Below are 18213 nucleotides of genomic sequence, written 5' to 3'. Positions count from 1 at the left end.
CCTCCCCCCCCCCCCCCCCCCCCCCCGCCTGTTTGCTTTTTTAAAAAATGTGGCTACTAGAAAATAGAAATCACACCTATGGCTTGCATTATATTTCTCTCAGCCAGAACTGGACTGCAGGTCCCCAGAAGTCTGGACTCCTTCCTGGAGGGCAGGGGAGGCTCTTGGAATTCTGGGAGGGGCATGACGTGCTTTGCTCAGAAACTTACTCTGGCCAAGGAGTGGAGAATGAATCAGAAAGGCAGCAGACCAGGAAGCAGGAGGTATCGCAGGGCTGTAGTAACAGAGAGAGACAGGCCAGATCGGAACACGTTCAGGAACTGGGCCTGCCGGTTACACTGGGTGTGGACTGTGAGGGACAGAGAAGAGCTGGGATGTTGGAGGAGTTGGTGGGATACTCTCCTGCTTGGGTGGAGCCCAGGAGAGGGCAGGACTCAGACCAGGGATTCACAAAATATTTATTGAATAAATGTCTAAAAGAATACCACAGGGCCGGCAGGTGGCGTGGTGGTTAAGGCGGCTGGATCCTGCCTAACCGACTGTGTGGTCGAGTCCTAGACCTGGTGGCTTGAGAAACACACAGGGTGCATGAGCGCGCATGCTCAAAATCCCGGGAGGAGGAATAGAGAAGGGATGGCAGCATGACCTTCCCCATGGCGGGGCGGGGGTGAGCTTTCTCACTTTCTCTCTTTTTCTTTCTCTGGCAAGCACACATACTCTCTGGCAAAATTAAAGAAAACCTTCACAGACTAAAATGTGTGACTGAGGAGATGTGGTCAGGAAGGCCTGGAAGAGGAATCGCTACATCAGCGTGAGACGGAAATTGGAAGTCAGAAGGACCTGCCTGCCCCCTCTCCTCCCTGGGGGCCGCCAGGGCTCCCGTACACAGCTGCAAACGGTCCCCAAGCTTGTCCCCAGCTAGAGGCAGCCTTGTGCCGAGGTGTTCTGTGTCCTCGCCCTTGCTCATCTCTGTGAGGAGAAGGGAGCCATGGGGGTGAGAGCCTGAGGAAAGAGGGGCGAGGCTGGTGGGTGTGAGATGAAGGTGGGGACATATTCGTAATAAGGCCATGCTCAGAAAGCGTCTGCTTGTCAGAACCGCCACCAAAAGAGACCCATCGGCCATTCCCAAATGCAGACAAACCTGCACGCCCGCAGAGTCACTGTGGAATATAAATTTGACCTAATTTTCCTTTACTTAGAAAACCAATGGGATTGAGTCAAGCAGAACAAAAACAAACCACCCCCTCTGAATGGAGGTAGGAAATCAGAGTTTGTCTTTGATTTGCTCTTTGGGAGCGTGGGTGAGGCACGGAACCCTTCTGCTCTCAGCTTCCTCGCCTATCAACATAGTAGTGTGGGCTGGACGGGGCAGCTGTACAGGGTGGCGGTCTGTGAGGCTGACCCACACGGGGAGGTTCTGGGTTTGTGTCCTGAGACCTCCCTTGGTACCTGGGCATGCGTGTGCCCATGGGGCTGGCTTAGGCTGGGGGTGGACTGTGGCAGTGGGTCCTATTGCGGGAGCTGTCTCTTTAGTTTCTGTCTCTCTCAATTTGAAGGAAACAAATTAACTTAAAAAGTTATTTAATTGTATTTATTATTATTTTAATTTGCTCTAGGGCACATGCATTCACCAGAGAGGAAAGAAAGAGAGAGAGAGAGCTGTGGTCAAACTGTGGTCAGCACGTGGGAGTCCAGCGCCCTAACCACTGTGCCACTTGCAGGCCCTGAAACAAACTTGAAATACAGTAATACTGTTAGCCTATTTACTCTGCCCATTTCAGAGTTAGTATAACTGAATGAGAAGATGGATGTGGGGACCACCAGATTGTATAATGGTTATGCTGCTGGACTCCCACATAGTCAACTGTGGTTCAAGTCCTGCACTTGCTGGCTTAAAGCTCACGCTGGGCACATGTGTGTGCATGTCCAAAGTCCCAAGAGGAGAATGCTAGAGAAGGGATTTGTGGTGTGGCCATCACCCTGGGGGGGGGGGGGGGGCAATTCCTCGCTTTCTGTCACTCTGTCTCTGCCTCTCCAGTAAGCACACATGCCCTATAGCAAAAATCTCTCTCTTAAAATTAAAACAAAATAAAAAAAGGAAAATGGATGTGAAGGGCTTTGGAAAATTGGAAGTACGCAGTGAAATTAGCAATGAACCCCTAGGAAAGTATTTGGCTTGAAGAAATCTGCATGGCAGAGACATCATCAGGGACAGGTACTGTGGAGCAGAGATCAGTCTGTCTTGCCCCTCATGGACAGAAACAACCACTGGCAAGGGCAGCGTGTCCCTGCATAGTTCTCTTCCTCGAAAGAGAGCTCAGTCGGTGGGGTTGGGCATGATCAATAGCAACAGGGCTGAGCCATGCTGCGGTCTGCACATGGCAGTAAACTTACATGCGTGTCATGGGAGAGCTGGGGAGATCTTTTAAAATGCACAGTGCCCAGGCCAGCGGATAGCGCAGAGGTTCCAGCGGCCGAATCCCACATGGCTGACTTCACAGTTCAAGTCCCAGACCTGGTGGCTTGAAAATCATGCTGGACGAGTGTGTGTGCATGCGTGTGCGCACCCAGAATCCCAAATGCAGCAGGAAGGACTATGGCATGGCCATCCCCCTGAGGGGTGATTTCTCACTTTTCCTCTCTCTCTGTCTCTCTCCAGCAAGTACGTGGGCTCTACAGCAAAAAGGAAAAAAAAAATACACAGTGCCCAGTCGTGCATGGTGGTACATGATGGTAATCCCAGCTACTTGGGAGGCTAAGACAGGAAGAGTGTGAGTTCAAGGCCAGCCTGGGCAACATAGCAAGATCTTGTTTCTCTTAAAAAAAAAAAAAAAAGTGCAGCTCCCCCTCCTGTTTAGATGAGTTATGTCTGCTCTGTTTCATTCATCTGTGTGTTCGTTCATACAGTCAGCAATGTGTATGAGCGCATGGCCCGAGGCAGGCACTAGATTCTTTACTTTCTGAGCTGAACAGGGAGGGAGTGTGGCAGATCTAGTTCACTGTGGAGGTCAGAAGTGTGAGGGAAGCACTGGGTCAAAATGACAGCCCCTAGGGCCCCGAGGCCTGGAGACAGCACTAGAGGCCGCTCCCGGTTCACCTTCACTGAGCACCTGCTGTGTGCAAGACGCTGTGTGTGCCGCAGGTTAGGAAAGCAGAGGTGACTATCATGACTTCATTGCACGGTTTAAAAAAGAAAGTATAGCTGGGTGGATGACGCTCGTATGTGCAAGGCTAAACAGTGATTTTTTCTTTTTTAAAGTCCATCTGGTATCACATGGCTCTGAGTGCCAAGTGGCAAGCTAGCGGTCCAGATGGAAAATACGGCCGCACTGCGTCTTCTTCTGGAATTGCCTAGGGCTCTCCCCCTTCCCGGCTGGCTGCCCCCAGCTTTCCCCACTCTAGCACTTACCCGATCACACGGCCGGACCGTCGGGTCATACCGTGCGTGCGCCGCTGTGCAGCTTTCCGGGAGAGGGGCATCGCAGTAGCTGGAGGGACGGTGGGGCGGGGTGGATGGGGCCATTTGGGAAAACTTTATATATGAATTAACCTCGAGTTTTCTGAAAAATGGATAGGATTTGGTTAAAAAGAGAGGGACGAAGGAGGCATTTTTCAGGCAGGGGAGAGGCACGGACAGGGAGTTGGGATAGAGGCGGTGTATTTAGAAGACAGTCCTCTCACTGCATGCGCAGGTATCGCGCCCTGGCTAGTGTGGGCACTGCCTGCTGCAGGACATGCAGCAGTGAATAGAGCAGCCCACCCTCGGGGTGCCAGTGGGCAGGCGTTTACGGGTATGCTGAAGAACATGCCGTTATGAAATGATGAACATGCCGTTATGAAATGGGGAAGACGCTCTGAGGGAAAACAGGTGTCTACAAAGAGGATCGATGTAGCTTCCCAGGGAAGGGGACATTTAAATAGAGCCCGAAAGCAGGAGTGAGGCGAAGAGCCTTACTGTCAGCTGCGTTTTTCTGAGGCAGGTCATCTCTACTCCCGGACAGGGAAGTGGGGAGGGAGGCGAGGGTCTCCAGACATCTCGTGACTCCTGTCCGTGTTTGCAGCCGGACGATGGGGCCATTGCTGTGGATGAGCTCCAGGATAACAAGAAGCTAAAGGTGGGTGCTGTGTGGAGTCTGCCCAGTGGGGACACTGCGGATCTCTGCAGTCAGACAGCCCAGGGAAGCCCCTGGGAGGGCTGTTGGGATGGGCCGGGGAGGAACTCCCCGTCTGGGGCCTGCAAGGAGGAGGGGCTAGCCTGGGAACTGTCGCTCTGCCCCCAGCTGGCTGTGCGACCTGGGGCCTCAGGTCCTGATTCTGTAAAATGAGTGTTTGGACGCGTCGGACTGAAGCCCTGGTTCATGGCCCAGTAGTATATGATCCTTGGACACAAAAGCTTCATGACCTGTGGCTTTGGAATGCCCCAGAACAAAGGGAAAGATAGGAGGGACGCAGGAGGGGAGGAAGGTCTAAAAGACAGCTTCTGCAGACCGGCCCTAGCTGTGGCCCATGGGGGAACCTGGAAAGACTCCCGGGAAACTTTGAAGGGAGAGGCTGCAAAATGGAACCTCCCCACCCAACCTCCCGCCTGTGGGTACTGCGTCACCACAGCCACTAGGCGGCAGAGTTCAGCTGGGGACGATGGGAGGAAGGAGGGCGGAAGATGGGGCAGAGTTAAATGCTGTCCTCCGATGTTTTGCTGTAAATCTGGGGATGCGTGTGTCACCACGGATAGTGTGTGTCCCATCTGTGTCACACTGTCCACGTGCGTACATGCGTGCCCATGAAGGTCTCTGAGCACGTGCAGGAAAAAATTCACACAACCCCTCACCCCACTGGCCAGGGAGTCAGAAGACCTGGGTGCGTCTCTGCATGGCCTGGACAAGCCACCTCACTGCTTCCTGGAGTTTCCATTTCCTTTTCTGTGGATGGGGAGCAGAGCGCGCTGATCTGGGGAGGGAGGCAGGCAGTGATGAAAGCTGGCAGTGCTCTCTGTGGACTGGAAGGGGCTGCACCCACGCGCAGTGGTCTGTCCGTGAGGCGTGTTCCTGTGAGGCGCATCTGCAGGGGTGTGCAAACCCTCGGTAACAGGGTACCGTACACACGTGGAGACCTGGGGAATTAGACGAAGACTGAGCTGGTCACGGGGAGTGGAGAGGAGACTGAGGAAGAGAGCCGTCAGTCCTAGCTGGAGGCGAGGGAGGAGGGAGGTCAGCAGAAGATGCGGAGCTCCCGGCGATCTCTGTGGGCCGGAGGCTCGCTCGGTCAGGCCCTGCTGTGGCTCCTCCCCTGGCTCGGGTAGGGGCCCGCTGAGGCCTGTGCGCTGTCTGCGCTGTCCCTCGCTCAGCTCCCGTCCGTGCTGACCCGAGAGAGCAGCTCGTCCTCCCTGCACAACAGCACCATCCGCAGCACCATCTACCGGCTCATGCTCCACAGCCTGGACCCCCTGGGGGAAGGTAAGACAGGCCCCTGGCCACGTGACCTGCCCTGCCCCTGCTGTCCCCTGCAGCTGGAGGAGAGCCACAGTGGGTGTGGGGGGCAGAGTGAGAGAGGAAGGAGGGTGGTGGAAGGTGGTCTGGGAGACGGGGTAGAGGCAGACAGGGACCTCACCAGAGAGGGCCCCAGGAACACGGGGGTCCCCACATCCTGCTGCTTCCCTGCCTCAGTGTCCCTCCCTGTAAGACGAAGGCCACAGTGAGGCCACGAGCACCAGGTGCCTGCATCCGTCTGTGTTGTGCTGCCCTCAGCCACCTCCCTGTCACGCCCACTGCCATGAGTCGGCCTCAGGGTCCCAGAGGGTCTCCAGTCAGTCGGCTGGGCCCAGGGGGCACCTCCTGTAGGGCCCCATGGCCCAGAAGCTCTGAGCGGCACTTCCTTTGCTCTGTATTCCACTCCGGAGCCCTAAGAAGCCTGTTAACCTCTCACCCAGCCAGGAGTCCCAAAGGACACCCCGAAAGCCACCAGGCGCACGTCTGGGGTGGTGAGAGGATGAGGGGAGGAGCGGGTCCCAGAGTGCCATGGGGGTGATGTCCAATGTGGCAAGTGATGGGGACAGCCAGGACTCTCACCATTCACCCTCCGTGTCCTGCCTTCTCCCCCACTTCCCTAGAGAGCTGCCCAACATGCCTCTCAGGCCCCCAAAGAGCCCCCTTAAGTAGCCTCCTGTTTTCGTCGGGCCCCTCCTTCCTGGGGCTCTGGTGAAGACCCGTGAGGCCATGCAGGAGGCTCATGGGGAAAAGTTGGCCTTCGGACAAAGATCGCTGCTCGGAGTGCAGCGGGCACTGGGCTGGGGACTGGGCTGAACGTGACGCATGAAATTCCCACTGGGCCCCAGGGACATGCTGACTGACCTTTCTGGTTCAGAGGCAAATTTCCCTCATAGCCTCAGTGTCCTCTTCAGACATAACATTGGGTTGCCGGGTATTTAAAAACATTAAACTGAAAAGCAGCCTCCAAGAGCAGGTGATGGAACGCTGCTCAGAAGCCCCGCAAGTTGGGCCTTGGCTGACATCGTGAGAGGCCACCTGCAGTGTCAGCTCTGGACAGACAGAACCTGTGAATTTCCAGAATGGAGCGCACAGCACTCGGCTGCCTGTGCGTGATGAGGGCTGGGGCCCCCCTGGGCCCACTGAAAGAAGCCACATCTCTGGGTCATGCTCGGCCACTCCCAGGGACTCACTGACTCCATGTCCTGAAGATAAAGACCTTCCTCTGAATGGGCGGCAGAGCCCTGCTGGGGCTACTCTGTGATCCACAGCCACCAGCTGGCCTCCTTGTGCTAACAGGATTATGTGATGGCCGGGCCAGGGCGAGGTCAGAGGAGATTGACGCTAAGGAGATGATCTGACCGTGCCAAGAAGGGAGAGGCTGGGTGAGGACACAGGTGCTGGAGGAGCCAGCCACAGTACTCCCAGGATGGCACACTTGGTACACTGTGTGTGGGTGTGGGGGCATGGATGGCCCTCGGGGGGTGACTGCAGACGTGCTCTGGGATGCAGGCCTGCTCAGATCACCTGACCCTGATGACGCCCAGGAGCCACTAGGGCCGCGCACGGCCTGCAGGAAGGCCCGTGCTCCCATTTGCCCAGATACACGACTGCATTTCCAGATCCTGTTTCTAGATGTGCTCATCCTTTCCAGGTGTTCTAGCTCTTTGCAAGAGCTGCCAGTGATGTTTCCTGGGGCGTGAACTCTCCCCTTCCCTACGCAGGGCTTTTCCTCTCCAGGCGGTTTCACTCGGGCCTGTGCGGGGTGGGGAGGGCGAGACCTGCAGCTCACCTGCTTTCTTGGAGGCATGAGAACCGAGAGGCCAGACCATGCGATGAAGGGTGCACGGACACAAGGGACACTTGTTCTTCTAGCCGATGGCCAGCAGAGGCTCAGGGCCCGGCCTGGAAACTTCGACAACAGCTGCATGTTGCTCGGCAGGTGCTAGTGCTTGATTAAAGCCAAGAAGGTGCCGGGTGTTTGGGCGAAGAGGCAGTGGGGTGCCGGCCTCCCCACATCTTAGTTCTAAAGAGGTCCTGCTGGGCACCAGGGTAGTCCGAGGGACCACATGCGCCCCACTGCGGGCGGCTTCTGCTGGACTGGCTCTGAGTATAGGAGACAGCCGAGACAGGGGAAGTGCTTCCTCCCCACCAGGGCTTCGGCAGAGGCTTCGAGCCACCACCTCCCAGGCTGCACCTCCTCAGCTCCCTCTCGGTCTGCCCAAATCATGGGCGAAGGGACCTTCAGGTCCTTTCCAACTTCAGTCCTCTGAACATGGGGCCTCGCCACTGCAGGACAGCCTGGGCAGGACGGCCACTCTCACCCTGTTGCCAATGCACTGTCGCCATTGTCATAACAGCTAAAATTGACACAGTGATTTCTAGTGCCAGGCACTGTTTTAAGCATATTGATATATAAATCACTTTGTCAACAACCCTGGAAGGTTTTACAAAGGAAGGATCTGAGGTAGGGCGAGGTTAAGGGAGCACCTGGCTAGGTCCACAGCTGTAGTGCACATGGCAGTGCGAGCATTTGAACCTGTCACCGAACTTCAAAATCCGTGCTAACACAGCAATATGGCAGCTAAAGCATTTGCATTTGTTTGGCCTCCTGGGCCCTCGAAGCTCTGAATATATCATGGTGTTGTCATTTTAGAGAGAGGGTGCTGAGGCTTAGGGAGGGCACACAGCTGCCCAAAGTGACCCAGTGTGCATGGGCAAGGCCAGCCTGAAACCCAGAATGGATCCCAGGGTCCACCTTGTTCAATCCCTTGTGCACCCTGCCCCCAGGCTCCACAGCTGTGTGGAGGACCCTCATGAGCTCCTGCACCTCAGCCTCAGTCCCTCCATCCTCTCCCGCCTTCAATAACACACGCAAAGCACTTTGCAGGTTGCCTGGCACAGGGTCCACTGTGGGGGAGCTGCCTGCCCCAGTGCTCATGCCGGTAACCAGGGCAGCACTGTCGCACACGCCGCTCTGTGGGCCTCCAACAAACAGCTGCACAGGGCCCTGGAGGGAGGCCGTGCCCGGGCTCCAGGTGACTGGGGTTACCTGGATGTGGTGAGGGCTGGAGAGGGAAGGCTCACGGACAAGACCTCCACTGCCCGGAGCTCCAGCATGGCTGCTAGCAGAGTCGGAGAAAATCAGCTGCAAAAGACCTTCCAGATAATCTAGTCCGAGGATGATGAAAATACATCTCCTGCCAGGATTTCTCCACTCTCTGCCCAAGGCAGGCATGGCCAATCAGCCACGGCACTTTCCTACCAAGTTCGCGGCAGAACCCTCCAGCACTCAGCAGCCGTCACTTGAGCGCGTACAGGAAATATGCAGGAGTTGTGCTGCCCCCGAGTCCAACCATGCCACTTCACCAGAGAGGAACTCGGCCTTGAGGGGAGAAGACTTTCCCAGGCTCACGGCCAGTTAGCCACAGTGCAGGGAGTGTACGACAGGACTTGGGAACTGTGAGTAAGCCTGGTGGGGTCAGAATCTATCGCACCCCAGCCCAGCCCTTTCCTACCCACTTCCACGGCTCCACTGACTGTCCTAATGGAAAGGGACTGTAACGTGGTCCCAGATGTCTTTCCTTTCTCATTTGCAGCCCACGTCTCCAAGGACAAGGAGGGCAGCCTGGGACAGGCAGCCGGGGCCCAACCCCAGGCCAAAGAAGAAAGCAAAGCAGAAGGTGAGGGCATGGCAGGCCAGCGGGCTTTCTCCTGCGGCGTCTGCCACCTGTTGGTAGTGAGCTGGGCCTGGAGGCAGCAGCAGGCCCCTGCAGGGACCGAGGCACTTCTCTAGGCCTCTCTGAGCCAGTCAGTTGGAGGATGATCTGCTACAGCATCCCCAGGCCCTCACTTCACCTCCTCCTCCCGGCATGCTCTCTTCTGACAGGGCTGCCGGCCTGAGATGCGGGACAGCTTCCTCGGCACTCAGCTCAGACAGGGCGGACTCCCACTTCCTTTCTGCTTAGTCTCATTCCACGCGAGACTCTTGATCTCTAGTTCTCCATCCCGTCACTTCCACACAAGGACAGCATGGCCAGTGATTGGCCTGACGCCAGCAACCCAGTGAGGGAAGGCCCTACTTAGCGAGGGAAGGTCAGGCTACTGCCATGCAGCGTGCGGGGCACACCAGGCCCGCCTGACCCGCTCAGCAGCCCCCCGAGTGCAGTAGCAGTCATTCTACAGACAAGGACACTGAGGCTCAAGGTCGAGAGACTTGCTCAAAGCCACACAGCCAAGGAGGGAGAGAGCTGCACACCCACGCCGAGCTCTCTGTCCTGTTTGTTCCAAGGCCTCGGAGCTGCTGCCTGTGAAATTGGAAGATCCTTTCCAAAGGGTCAGACCCCACACAGGGAGCATTGTCCCCTCCCTCAGCCGCCCAGGCTCTTCACAGTATCCTCGGCCCCAGCGCAGCACGGACAGGCCTGTGAACGCAGTAGGACAGGCCTGGAACCAGCTGGCTGCCTCCTGGCTCTGCTCTCCGCTGCGGGTAGCTCAGTGGACAGCGCGTCCAATTCACATCACATCACCCCACTTTCCCCACCAAGAGGTTCCCCAGGCAGACCTGAGACCCTGAATCTGACACTCCCGCAGCCACGCACGCCAGTGTCCCTGCCGGCTGCCTCGGACCCTGGCCCACCCCCTAACCTAACCCATGTTTATCCTTTGAAGTGGAGGAACCAGCCAAGCTTCCTGCAGTCTCTGTCACACCAGACCCTGCCCCAGACGTCAGGAGAGGTCAGGAGAAGCGCCCTGGCTGTCAGGTAGGCACCCTGCTCTGCACAGGGGGAGGGATTTGAGAAGGACCAGGGAAGGACCTGCTGGCCAGAAATACAGCCTCCCTGAAGGTCTGAAATCCTGTTGGGGGTAAAGGAATCGCCTGTTCCCTGATGACCACTTAAAAAGTACAAACAGGGACCAGCAGGTGGAGTAATGCTTACATTGTTGGACTCCCATGTAGTCGACCATGGTTTGAGTCCTGGACCCGGTGGCTTGGAACTCAGGCCAGACATGTGTGCATGTGCGTGTCCAGGATCCCGAGAGAATGGAGGAGAAGGGATTGCAGCATGGCCATCCCCCCTGGGGGCTGATTTCTCACTTTCTGACTGTCTCTGTCTCTCTGGTGAGTGCCTATAGCAAAAATCTCTCTCAAAAAGGAAAAAAAAGTACAAACACCTCATGGGTATTGGGAGCTGTCACATGCCAGAGAACACAGAAATAACTGTTCGTGGGTCTGTCAGCCACCAGGGAACAGTGAGAGCGGGAGGGTTGTTGGGTAAAGGCTGGAGTTGTCCAGTGCTGCTCAGGGCCTGCTGCACCGGCCAGCCTCGCTGGTCCGCAGGGCCTTCCGGGTGCAGGCGTTGCTGTCTGCACAGCCTTGCACCCTTCCTTCCGCCACCCTCGGCTTGTTGTCTTGTGGTTTTCTGCCTCTAGGCCACGGCCCACACGATTTCCTCCCCCTAGACTGCCTCTCCCTCCACCCTCACATACCCCATCTGACACTCTCCTCCAGGCCCAGCGTCCACGCCTCCCGTGCCGGGAAGCCTCCCTGACCCACATTTCGCCCCATCTTGGGGCTCTGCTGTTGTTTCCCTTCCGACTGACCCCCTGGAGCCTCCATGGGGCTCCCGAAGGAACTCTGCAATGGTGAGCCGCCGTCTCCCGCACAGGGAGGCCTGACGCTGGCACAGGCCATGCTCCAGACAGGCCGAGTGGGGACAGGACACATGTGCTCGGGGTGCAGGCTCCATCCCTGCCCGCCTCTCTGTTCAGCACCCTGAGGCACTCAGTTACAGCTCATCCTTGAGCCAGCCACTTTGGGTCCATTGTCCACGACATTGTCACGGTATGGCGAGTGTCCTGAGCAGGCCCACCCAGCGAGCTCAAGTAGAGGGATGAGGACGGTCCAGGGCAGGAAGTGGGCTTCGGTCCAGCCAGGAGCTGGACCCGAGAAGGCATCTGAGCCTGGTGGCTTCGTACTCTGTGGCGGGTGCGCCCTCCCGGCCCTCCTCTGTATGCAGGCTCTGTCCCTCACTCAGCCCCTCTTAGCACACGTCTCCCTGAACTAGCACCCGAGTCCTTCAGCCCACAGGAGGCTCATCCTGTGACTGGTTCTCAGTCTCGACAGAGAGACAATTGGTTTAACCCAGCTCACGGGTCAGGGATCCAGCTTGTATCCAGTTAGCTGTGGCCCACGAGAAGTGGGTCCCTTGCCTCCAACATGGAAGGAGTGGCCACCCATTCTGCTGGCGTTACTAGGAAGACAGTCCTCAGAGAAGAGGGTTCAGGCTATGTCGATACTCCATGCCTAGTGGTTTAATAACATACCACCTCTTTCAGGAAGACCCCCTACCTGATGGGCTGGGGGGGGGGCAGGCTTTATTTCAGACTAAAATCTCACTCTTCATGCCAATCCAAAGCATAGGCCTCACCAGATGTCAATTCTTGCTTCTTCATCAGGGGTTCTCAATCCTGTTTGCATATTAATCTGGAGAGCTTAAAATTAAATGCCAGGCCTCACCCTTAACCAGCTGAGTCAGACAGTCCGGGTTGGGTTCTTGGGCACTGACAGCTTTTAAAGCCCCTGGCGATGTCCACATGCAGCAGAGTGGGGAGTTGCCGAGCAGCCCTTGGCAGTGGCCAGAATCATGACTCTTTGTGGCAATGACCTCGTCACTCCACGAGCACACAGCCAAGGTCATCTGCTCACGGGCCTGACTAATCTGAGGGCCCTCACCACCAATGGCTTTTATAGCGTGAGAAGACAGCGGTGGTTCCCAAGTGCTGGTCTGCGGATGGACGTAGAGGCGCACCTGTGAGCATGTTCAAATGCACATTCCTGGCTCCCGACCTCAGATAACCTGCTTGCTTTCTTTCTGTAGGTTTTTGCCATAGGCTGCTGTGCTTGCAAGAGAGAGAAAGAGGGAAAATGAGAAGTCACCCCTACGGGGTTGGCCACACTGCAATCCCCTCTTCTCCATTCTCCTCCTGGGATTTTGGGCATGCACTCACACGTGCTCAGTTGACTTTCAAGCTGCCAGGCCCAGGACTCAAAACATGGCCAGCCATGTGGGAGTCCAGCGCCTTAACTACCATGCTGCCTATTGGCTCCAGCCTCAGATATTCTTAGTTCGTCCAGGTGGGGCCAGGAATTTTTTTGGTTTTTTTTGAGAGATTTTTGCTATAGGGCCTGTGCACTCACCAGAGAGACAGTAAGTGAGAAATACCCCCCACCCCAGGGAGACGCCCATGCCACAATCCCTTCTCTTCCATTCTCTTCTTGGGATTTTGGGCACACACACACACACATGTGTCTGGTGTGAGTTTTAAGCCACAGGTCTGGGACTTGAACCACGGTTGACTATGTGGGAGTCCAGCAACATAATCATTACGCCATCTGCTGGTTCCCCCCCAACCCCGTGTGAGTTTTAAGTCTCCTGATCTGGGGCTTGAACTGCAGTTGACTACATGAGAGTTCAGTGACAACCATTATGCCATCTGTTACTCCCAGGAAATCTTTATTTTTTTTTTTGAGAGGTTTTTGCTATAGGGCGTGTGAGCTCCCCAGAAAGACAGAGAGAGACAGAGAGACAGAAAGCGAGAAATCACCCCCCAGGGGGGATGACCACACCGCAATCCTTTCTCCTCCATTCTCCTCTCAGGATCTTGGGCACGCATGGCTATGTCCAGTGACATAGCCATTACGCTAACTGCTGGTCCCAGAAATCCATATTTCTAATAAGCTCCCTTGGCTACTAGGTTTGAGAGCTGCAAGTTCCATTCATCCCTGGCACTTGCCAAGCAGGGTAGCTTGGTGGTTGAGAGACTGAGCATTGGACTCTCCAGGCAAACCCCAGCTTCACCCTTAGAAACTGTGGACGATAGGGAAGTTATTGAACTTCTCTTTACCCTGCCCAGTCCTGCTCCACGTGTAGGGTGGCTATAATTCCAACTATATCATGAATTAATCGATGAAACAGTAGCGTAGTTAAGTGCTAGCCATCATTAAACCCCTGTCCATGGTACCTCACGTATAAAAGCCTGCAATAAATAGGTTTATTGCTGTGTTATACATATGAGGTAATGCAATTATGTAGGAGTTTAGGAGACTCAGCAATCTGCTGTGACCGCCAAAGGGGTAACAGCACATCAGGCAACACTAATGGAAGCATTGCGTCTACGACAAAGGAGGTGAGAGTCCTGTCCTCCTCTGCAGTGTGGTCTCCGGGGTTGGATGCCCTCCTCATGCGATATTAGCAAATGAGAATGGGTTCCACAGAGGGGGATGATGGCGGGACCCGGCATCCTCAGCCCTTGTTCTGTGTGGCTCCAGAGAGGGAACAGAAACACCGGGGGTAGACATTTGATAAAAAATATGGGCTTCAAACCAAGCAAAGCTGTCGGAGATGACAGAAGCTCCTTGAGGTGGTGAGTTTCCCGTCCCTGAGATGCCTGAACACGAGGTGGACAAGCGGCGGGCCTGGACTTGTGCCGGGAGCTTGGCTGCGTGGCTGCACTAGTTTTCCTTCCTACTGAGATACGCTCCGCGGAGAACCACGGCTAAGGGGGAGGCCTGGGGAGGGAGCACTGACCTGTCGGCCTTGGGTTGCAGGAGGGTGAGGCCGGTGCTGAGTGCACAGGCGAAGGGGCAGGCAAAGAGGGTGAAGCTCGAGGGAAAAGCAGAGGTGCATCTCGACCCGAAGGAAAAGGAGATGCTGAAAGTACGGGTGACAGTGAGATCCCAGCACAGAGAAGAGGACACGGTGACAGGGGAGGCAGACTCCGAGTGGAAGGCGGCCACAGGAAAGGTGATGACGGAGGAACCGAAGGCCAGGACGCCGGTGCTGAAACCCAAGGGGAAGCAAACGGTGATGAGAAAAGCACAGACAGTGAAGGGGGAGGTGATGGAGGTGAGAGTGAGAGTGCGGAGGAGGAGGACGATGACGAGGGCGATGAGCCCCTGTCCCTGGACTGGCCGGAGACCAGGCAGAAGCAGGCCGTTTACCTCTTCCTCCTGCCTGTCGTGCTCCCGCTGTGGCTGACGGTGCCCGATGTCCGCAGGCAGGTGAGCGTAACCTGCTGCGTAGGCCATCCATTCCAGGGAGCTGTGGGGTCCCTTGGCACCCAGGGCCACAGGCGCAAGGAGGGGAGGGTGGGAGAGCAGCCTGGCAGGGCTGCACCCTGAGGATGTGGAGGGGTCGCAGCCCTGAGGGACCTGGGCCCAGGGGACACATCGCTGGGACTGTGAGGTCCGACCTCCAAAGTGCCTGTTTCCACCGCGACAAGCAGTGTGAACTGGCCCCTCCTTGACTCCTCGCTCAGCTTCTTGATTTAATTTGGGAAGGGTGCCACTGTAGCCCCTCTGCACTTCACCGGGCAGTCTGAAAACCCAGGGTGGTCACTGCTGTTTCTACCCAGCAGCCCTATCTGTAGGGCCCACCCAGATATAACCCATGTTCTGTCTCTGCGTCCAGAGACAGGCGTGGCCCAGGGAGGTGACAAAAGCCACAGCAAACCCCTAGGTTGGCGTGGTTCTGGGGCCCACAGACAGCTCCCGCAGCTGAGGTCCCCGCAGCCCGCTGCCCTTCCTTCCCACCCGTGTCAGGGTCCCCACAGAGAGTGCTCAGACCCTTCTGACACTCGGACCCCGGCCCTGCTGCTGGGGCTCCCTTGGACCAGCCAAAGACCTTCCGCCTTGGCACCTTCCTTGTCTTCCTTTCCAACTCCCGCAGGAGTCCAGGAAGTTCTTCCTTGTCACCTTCCTGGGCGCCATCATATGGATAGCTGTCTTCTCGTACCTCATGGTATGGTGGGCTCACCAGGTGAGTGAACCGCGGGAACCGGCCACCTCAGGCCCCGAGGGCACTGTTTCTTCCTGCAGGATAAGTTTCCAGTACCCAAGAATATCAAGGATCATGTGACTGTGGGGCTTTTTAGATGCGAGTAAAGACTTAAAGGCAGGCTGTGTGTACTCGTGACCGAGCCATCCAGGGCGGCCTTCGTGTCTCAGGGTCCTCACCGCAGCAGGCACTGCAGGCCCTTTGCCGATTTTAATGTCTTCAAGAGTTTCTCTGAAGTTTTCTACCAGTAATTTCATAGTTTGAGGCTTCACGTGGAACTCTTTGATCCGTTTCGAGTTGATTTCTGTTAATGGTGAGCGATACGGGAGGATATCTGTAGGTTTTATGCAAATACTATACTAGGCCGCTCTGTAGAAGGAGCTGAGCAAGTCCGAGTCTGCTACGCCGAGGTGGGGTGATAGAGGGGGGCCTTTGTTTGTGGATGGCGCTTTGAAGAGCTCCAGGTTTTTTTACCTCCTATTGCCATGGTTTCTCATTACTGTTGTTGTTTACCAGGTCGGTGAGACAATAGGGATTTCCGAAGAGATCATGGGTTTGACAATTCTGGCTGCGGGCACGTCGATCCCCGACCTCATCACCAGTGTGATTGTCGCTCGGAAGGGCCTGGGAGACATGGCTGTGTCGAGCTCTGTGGGCAGTAACATATTTGACATCACCGTGGGGTGAGTGGCAGTTTCCTCCAAAGGTGTATTAGATCTGAAAACCACTGCTCTTGTGCCGGTTTTCTGCTTTGTTCATCAGACGTGGAATAAAAGGGCACTTCTGTTGTAAGCTTCCACAAGGAAACGAAGTGGCTTCCCTGTATTCATCACGGCCAGGTGGGTTAGCAGAACGAAAGCAGCTGCCTGAAACGGGACTGATGGAAGTTCCAGATGAACTGAAAACAAAGCTCGTTCCGTTCCATGACCAAGCATAGTCGAAGGCTCTGCTCCTGCTAGCAAGGTGGCGGAGGTGGGGCTTCAGGAAGTGACTCAGGCTCTCTTCTTGCCAGTCCTGCTTCTGTACATTTGGGCTCCTGGTAACTTAGAGCTCCAAGGAGCATTGTGTATGAACAAGCCTTGTTCTTCCAACTGGTCACAGCGGAGCACTGGGCTATTTTATTTCCCTGGTCAAGTTCTGGATTTGGGTGGTAGATTTTAATTTGTGTCTGTGTGTGTGAGGGGTAGGGCTGGTAGAAAGGCATAGGAGAATTCTGAGCTAAAGAATGAAATGCCGAGGCCAGCAAGTGGCATGGTGATCGAGGCCGCTGGACTTCCGCATGGCCGACTGGTTTAAGTCCTGCACCTGATGGCTTGCTTTCTCTCTTTCTCCAGGCAGTGCCTATAGCAAATTAAAATAATAATAATAAATAAAATTAAACAATTCTTAAACAAAGAATTAAAGATATGCTAACCTAAGGGAGGTCTCTTGTAAAAATGTCAAAATTAGAGAATACCCTGATCTGGTTAGTCATATAGAAACCATGAGGTACACAGGAGGGGAAAAAAGGCTCAGATTGAGAACACTTGAGTTTTGTTTTTGATTTTTATTTTCTTTCCTTTCTTTTTTTAAAAGATTTGTGCTACAGGGTGCATGTGCTTGCTGGAGAGGACAGTGAGAGAGGGAAAGTGAGGAAACCGCTCCCCGGCGGGTTGGCCACTCCGAAATCCCTTCTCTTCCATTCTCCTCTCACGGTTGTGGGCACGCACATACATGCCTGGCAAGTTCCTCAAGATGCTGGGTCTGGGACTTGAACCGCAGACTCGGCCATGTGGAATCCGGTGCCCCAAACACCACACCACTTGCTGGCCCCGAATACTTGAGTAGGCTCTATTAGCCACGAGTCCTTGGGCAAGTAATTTAACTCCCCTAAGCCTTGGTGTCCTCATCCTTGAAATGGGGCTAACAGTTTTGGTGCTGAGAGTGGGGAGACACTTTAAAAGCAGGGGCCACGGCGTCGCGGACTCTCATGCTCTCTGCCACCTTGCAGCTTGCCTGCTCCGTGGCTGCTCTTCTCTCTGCTCAGCGGACTACAGCCTGTCCCCGTCAGCAGCAACGGCCTGTTCTGCGCCATCGTGTTGCTCTTCCTCATGCTCTTGTTTGTGATCTCTTCGATCGCTTCGTGCAAGTGGAAAATGAGCAAGAGGCTGGGCTTCGCGATGTTCCTCCTTTACTTCGTGTTCCTGATCATCAGTGTGCTGCTGGAAGAGCGCATCATGGCCTGTCCTGTATCTCTCTGAGTCGGCCATTGTCGCTCAGCCCGCACGGACACCAGGAGCCAGGTCAGCAGTTACTTTATCAAACAATGAGCCCGATCCGGGAGTGACCCGAGTGACCCAGAACCTCTGATGTGGACGTGATCCAGGACCGAACTTTCCTCTCGGAAATACTTGGAGCTTATTGTGGATTAAGACCCTCATTTCCGGAGAGTGGGGTTCCTACCCCCGACTCACAGACTTCCATCATGTGGGGGCCACAGAAGGACCCCTGGAGCCAGTGTTTCCCAAATGAGAGTGATGGGGACAGGCACAGAGGACAGCTCACAGCACGCAGGCACGGTCGCATCTCAGCGCTCCCAGCCCTGCCCCAGCACATGCGGTCAAGTGCTGGCTGCTCTTTTTCTATTTGAAACATGAGATTTGATCAGGTTTGTAATCACACAGGTTCCGTTACTGGTGAACTTAAGGAGCTAAAGCTATTGGAAAAAAAGTGTATCAGGAATCACTTACCATTCCACATTGCAGTCCTGTAAAATATGTAACAAATATCTTTAGCTTAAAAAGGAGACTACGTTAACTGTTAACTCTCGCTGTTACCGTTCTGAGAGTGGAACTGAAACAGAAAGCAGCTCAAGAAATGGTCAAATATAATTTCCCTTTTTTTAGAGTGGA

At 55.3% G+C, this 18213-nt stretch overlaps 1 protein-coding gene across 3 annotated transcripts in view; it reads left to right on the top strand.

The window, feature by feature from the left end:
* The window catches only part of SLC24A1 (solute carrier family 24 member 1), a 27646-nt gene extending 9484 nt beyond the window's left edge, over window positions 1-18162 (top strand). Inside the window, exons 2-9 of one of the 3 annotated variants that reach the window (XM_006153494.3) lie at window positions 4062-4115; window positions 5345-5453; window positions 9083-9166; window positions 10155-10246; window positions 14095-14547; window positions 15215-15304; window positions 15839-16005; window positions 17313-18162. In XM_006153494.3, the coding sequence (XP_006153556.1) occupies window positions 4062-4115; window positions 5345-5453; window positions 9083-9166; window positions 10155-10246; window positions 14095-14547; window positions 15215-15304; window positions 15839-16005; window positions 17313-17562 (1299 nt within the window). In that variant the 3' untranslated portion in view covers window positions 17563-18162. The remainder of the gene's footprint in view (window positions 1-4061; window positions 4116-5344; window positions 5454-9082; window positions 9167-10154; window positions 10247-14094; window positions 14548-15214; window positions 15305-15838; window positions 16006-17312) is intronic. The other 2 variants (XM_014589763.2, XM_014589764.2) reach the window with 2 other exon arrangements.
* The last annotated feature ends 51 nt before the right edge of the window (window positions 18163-18213 follow it).

Source organism: Tupaia chinensis, unplaced genomic scaffold (genome assembly GCF_000334495.1).
Source record: "Tupaia chinensis unplaced genomic scaffold, TupChi_1.0 Scaffold000377_2, whole genome shotgun sequence".
In the NCBI taxonomy this organism is placed as follows: domain Eukaryota; kingdom Metazoa; phylum Chordata; class Mammalia; order Scandentia; family Tupaiidae; genus Tupaia; species Tupaia belangeri.
This window is presented reverse-complemented; position numbering and strand designations above follow the sequence as displayed.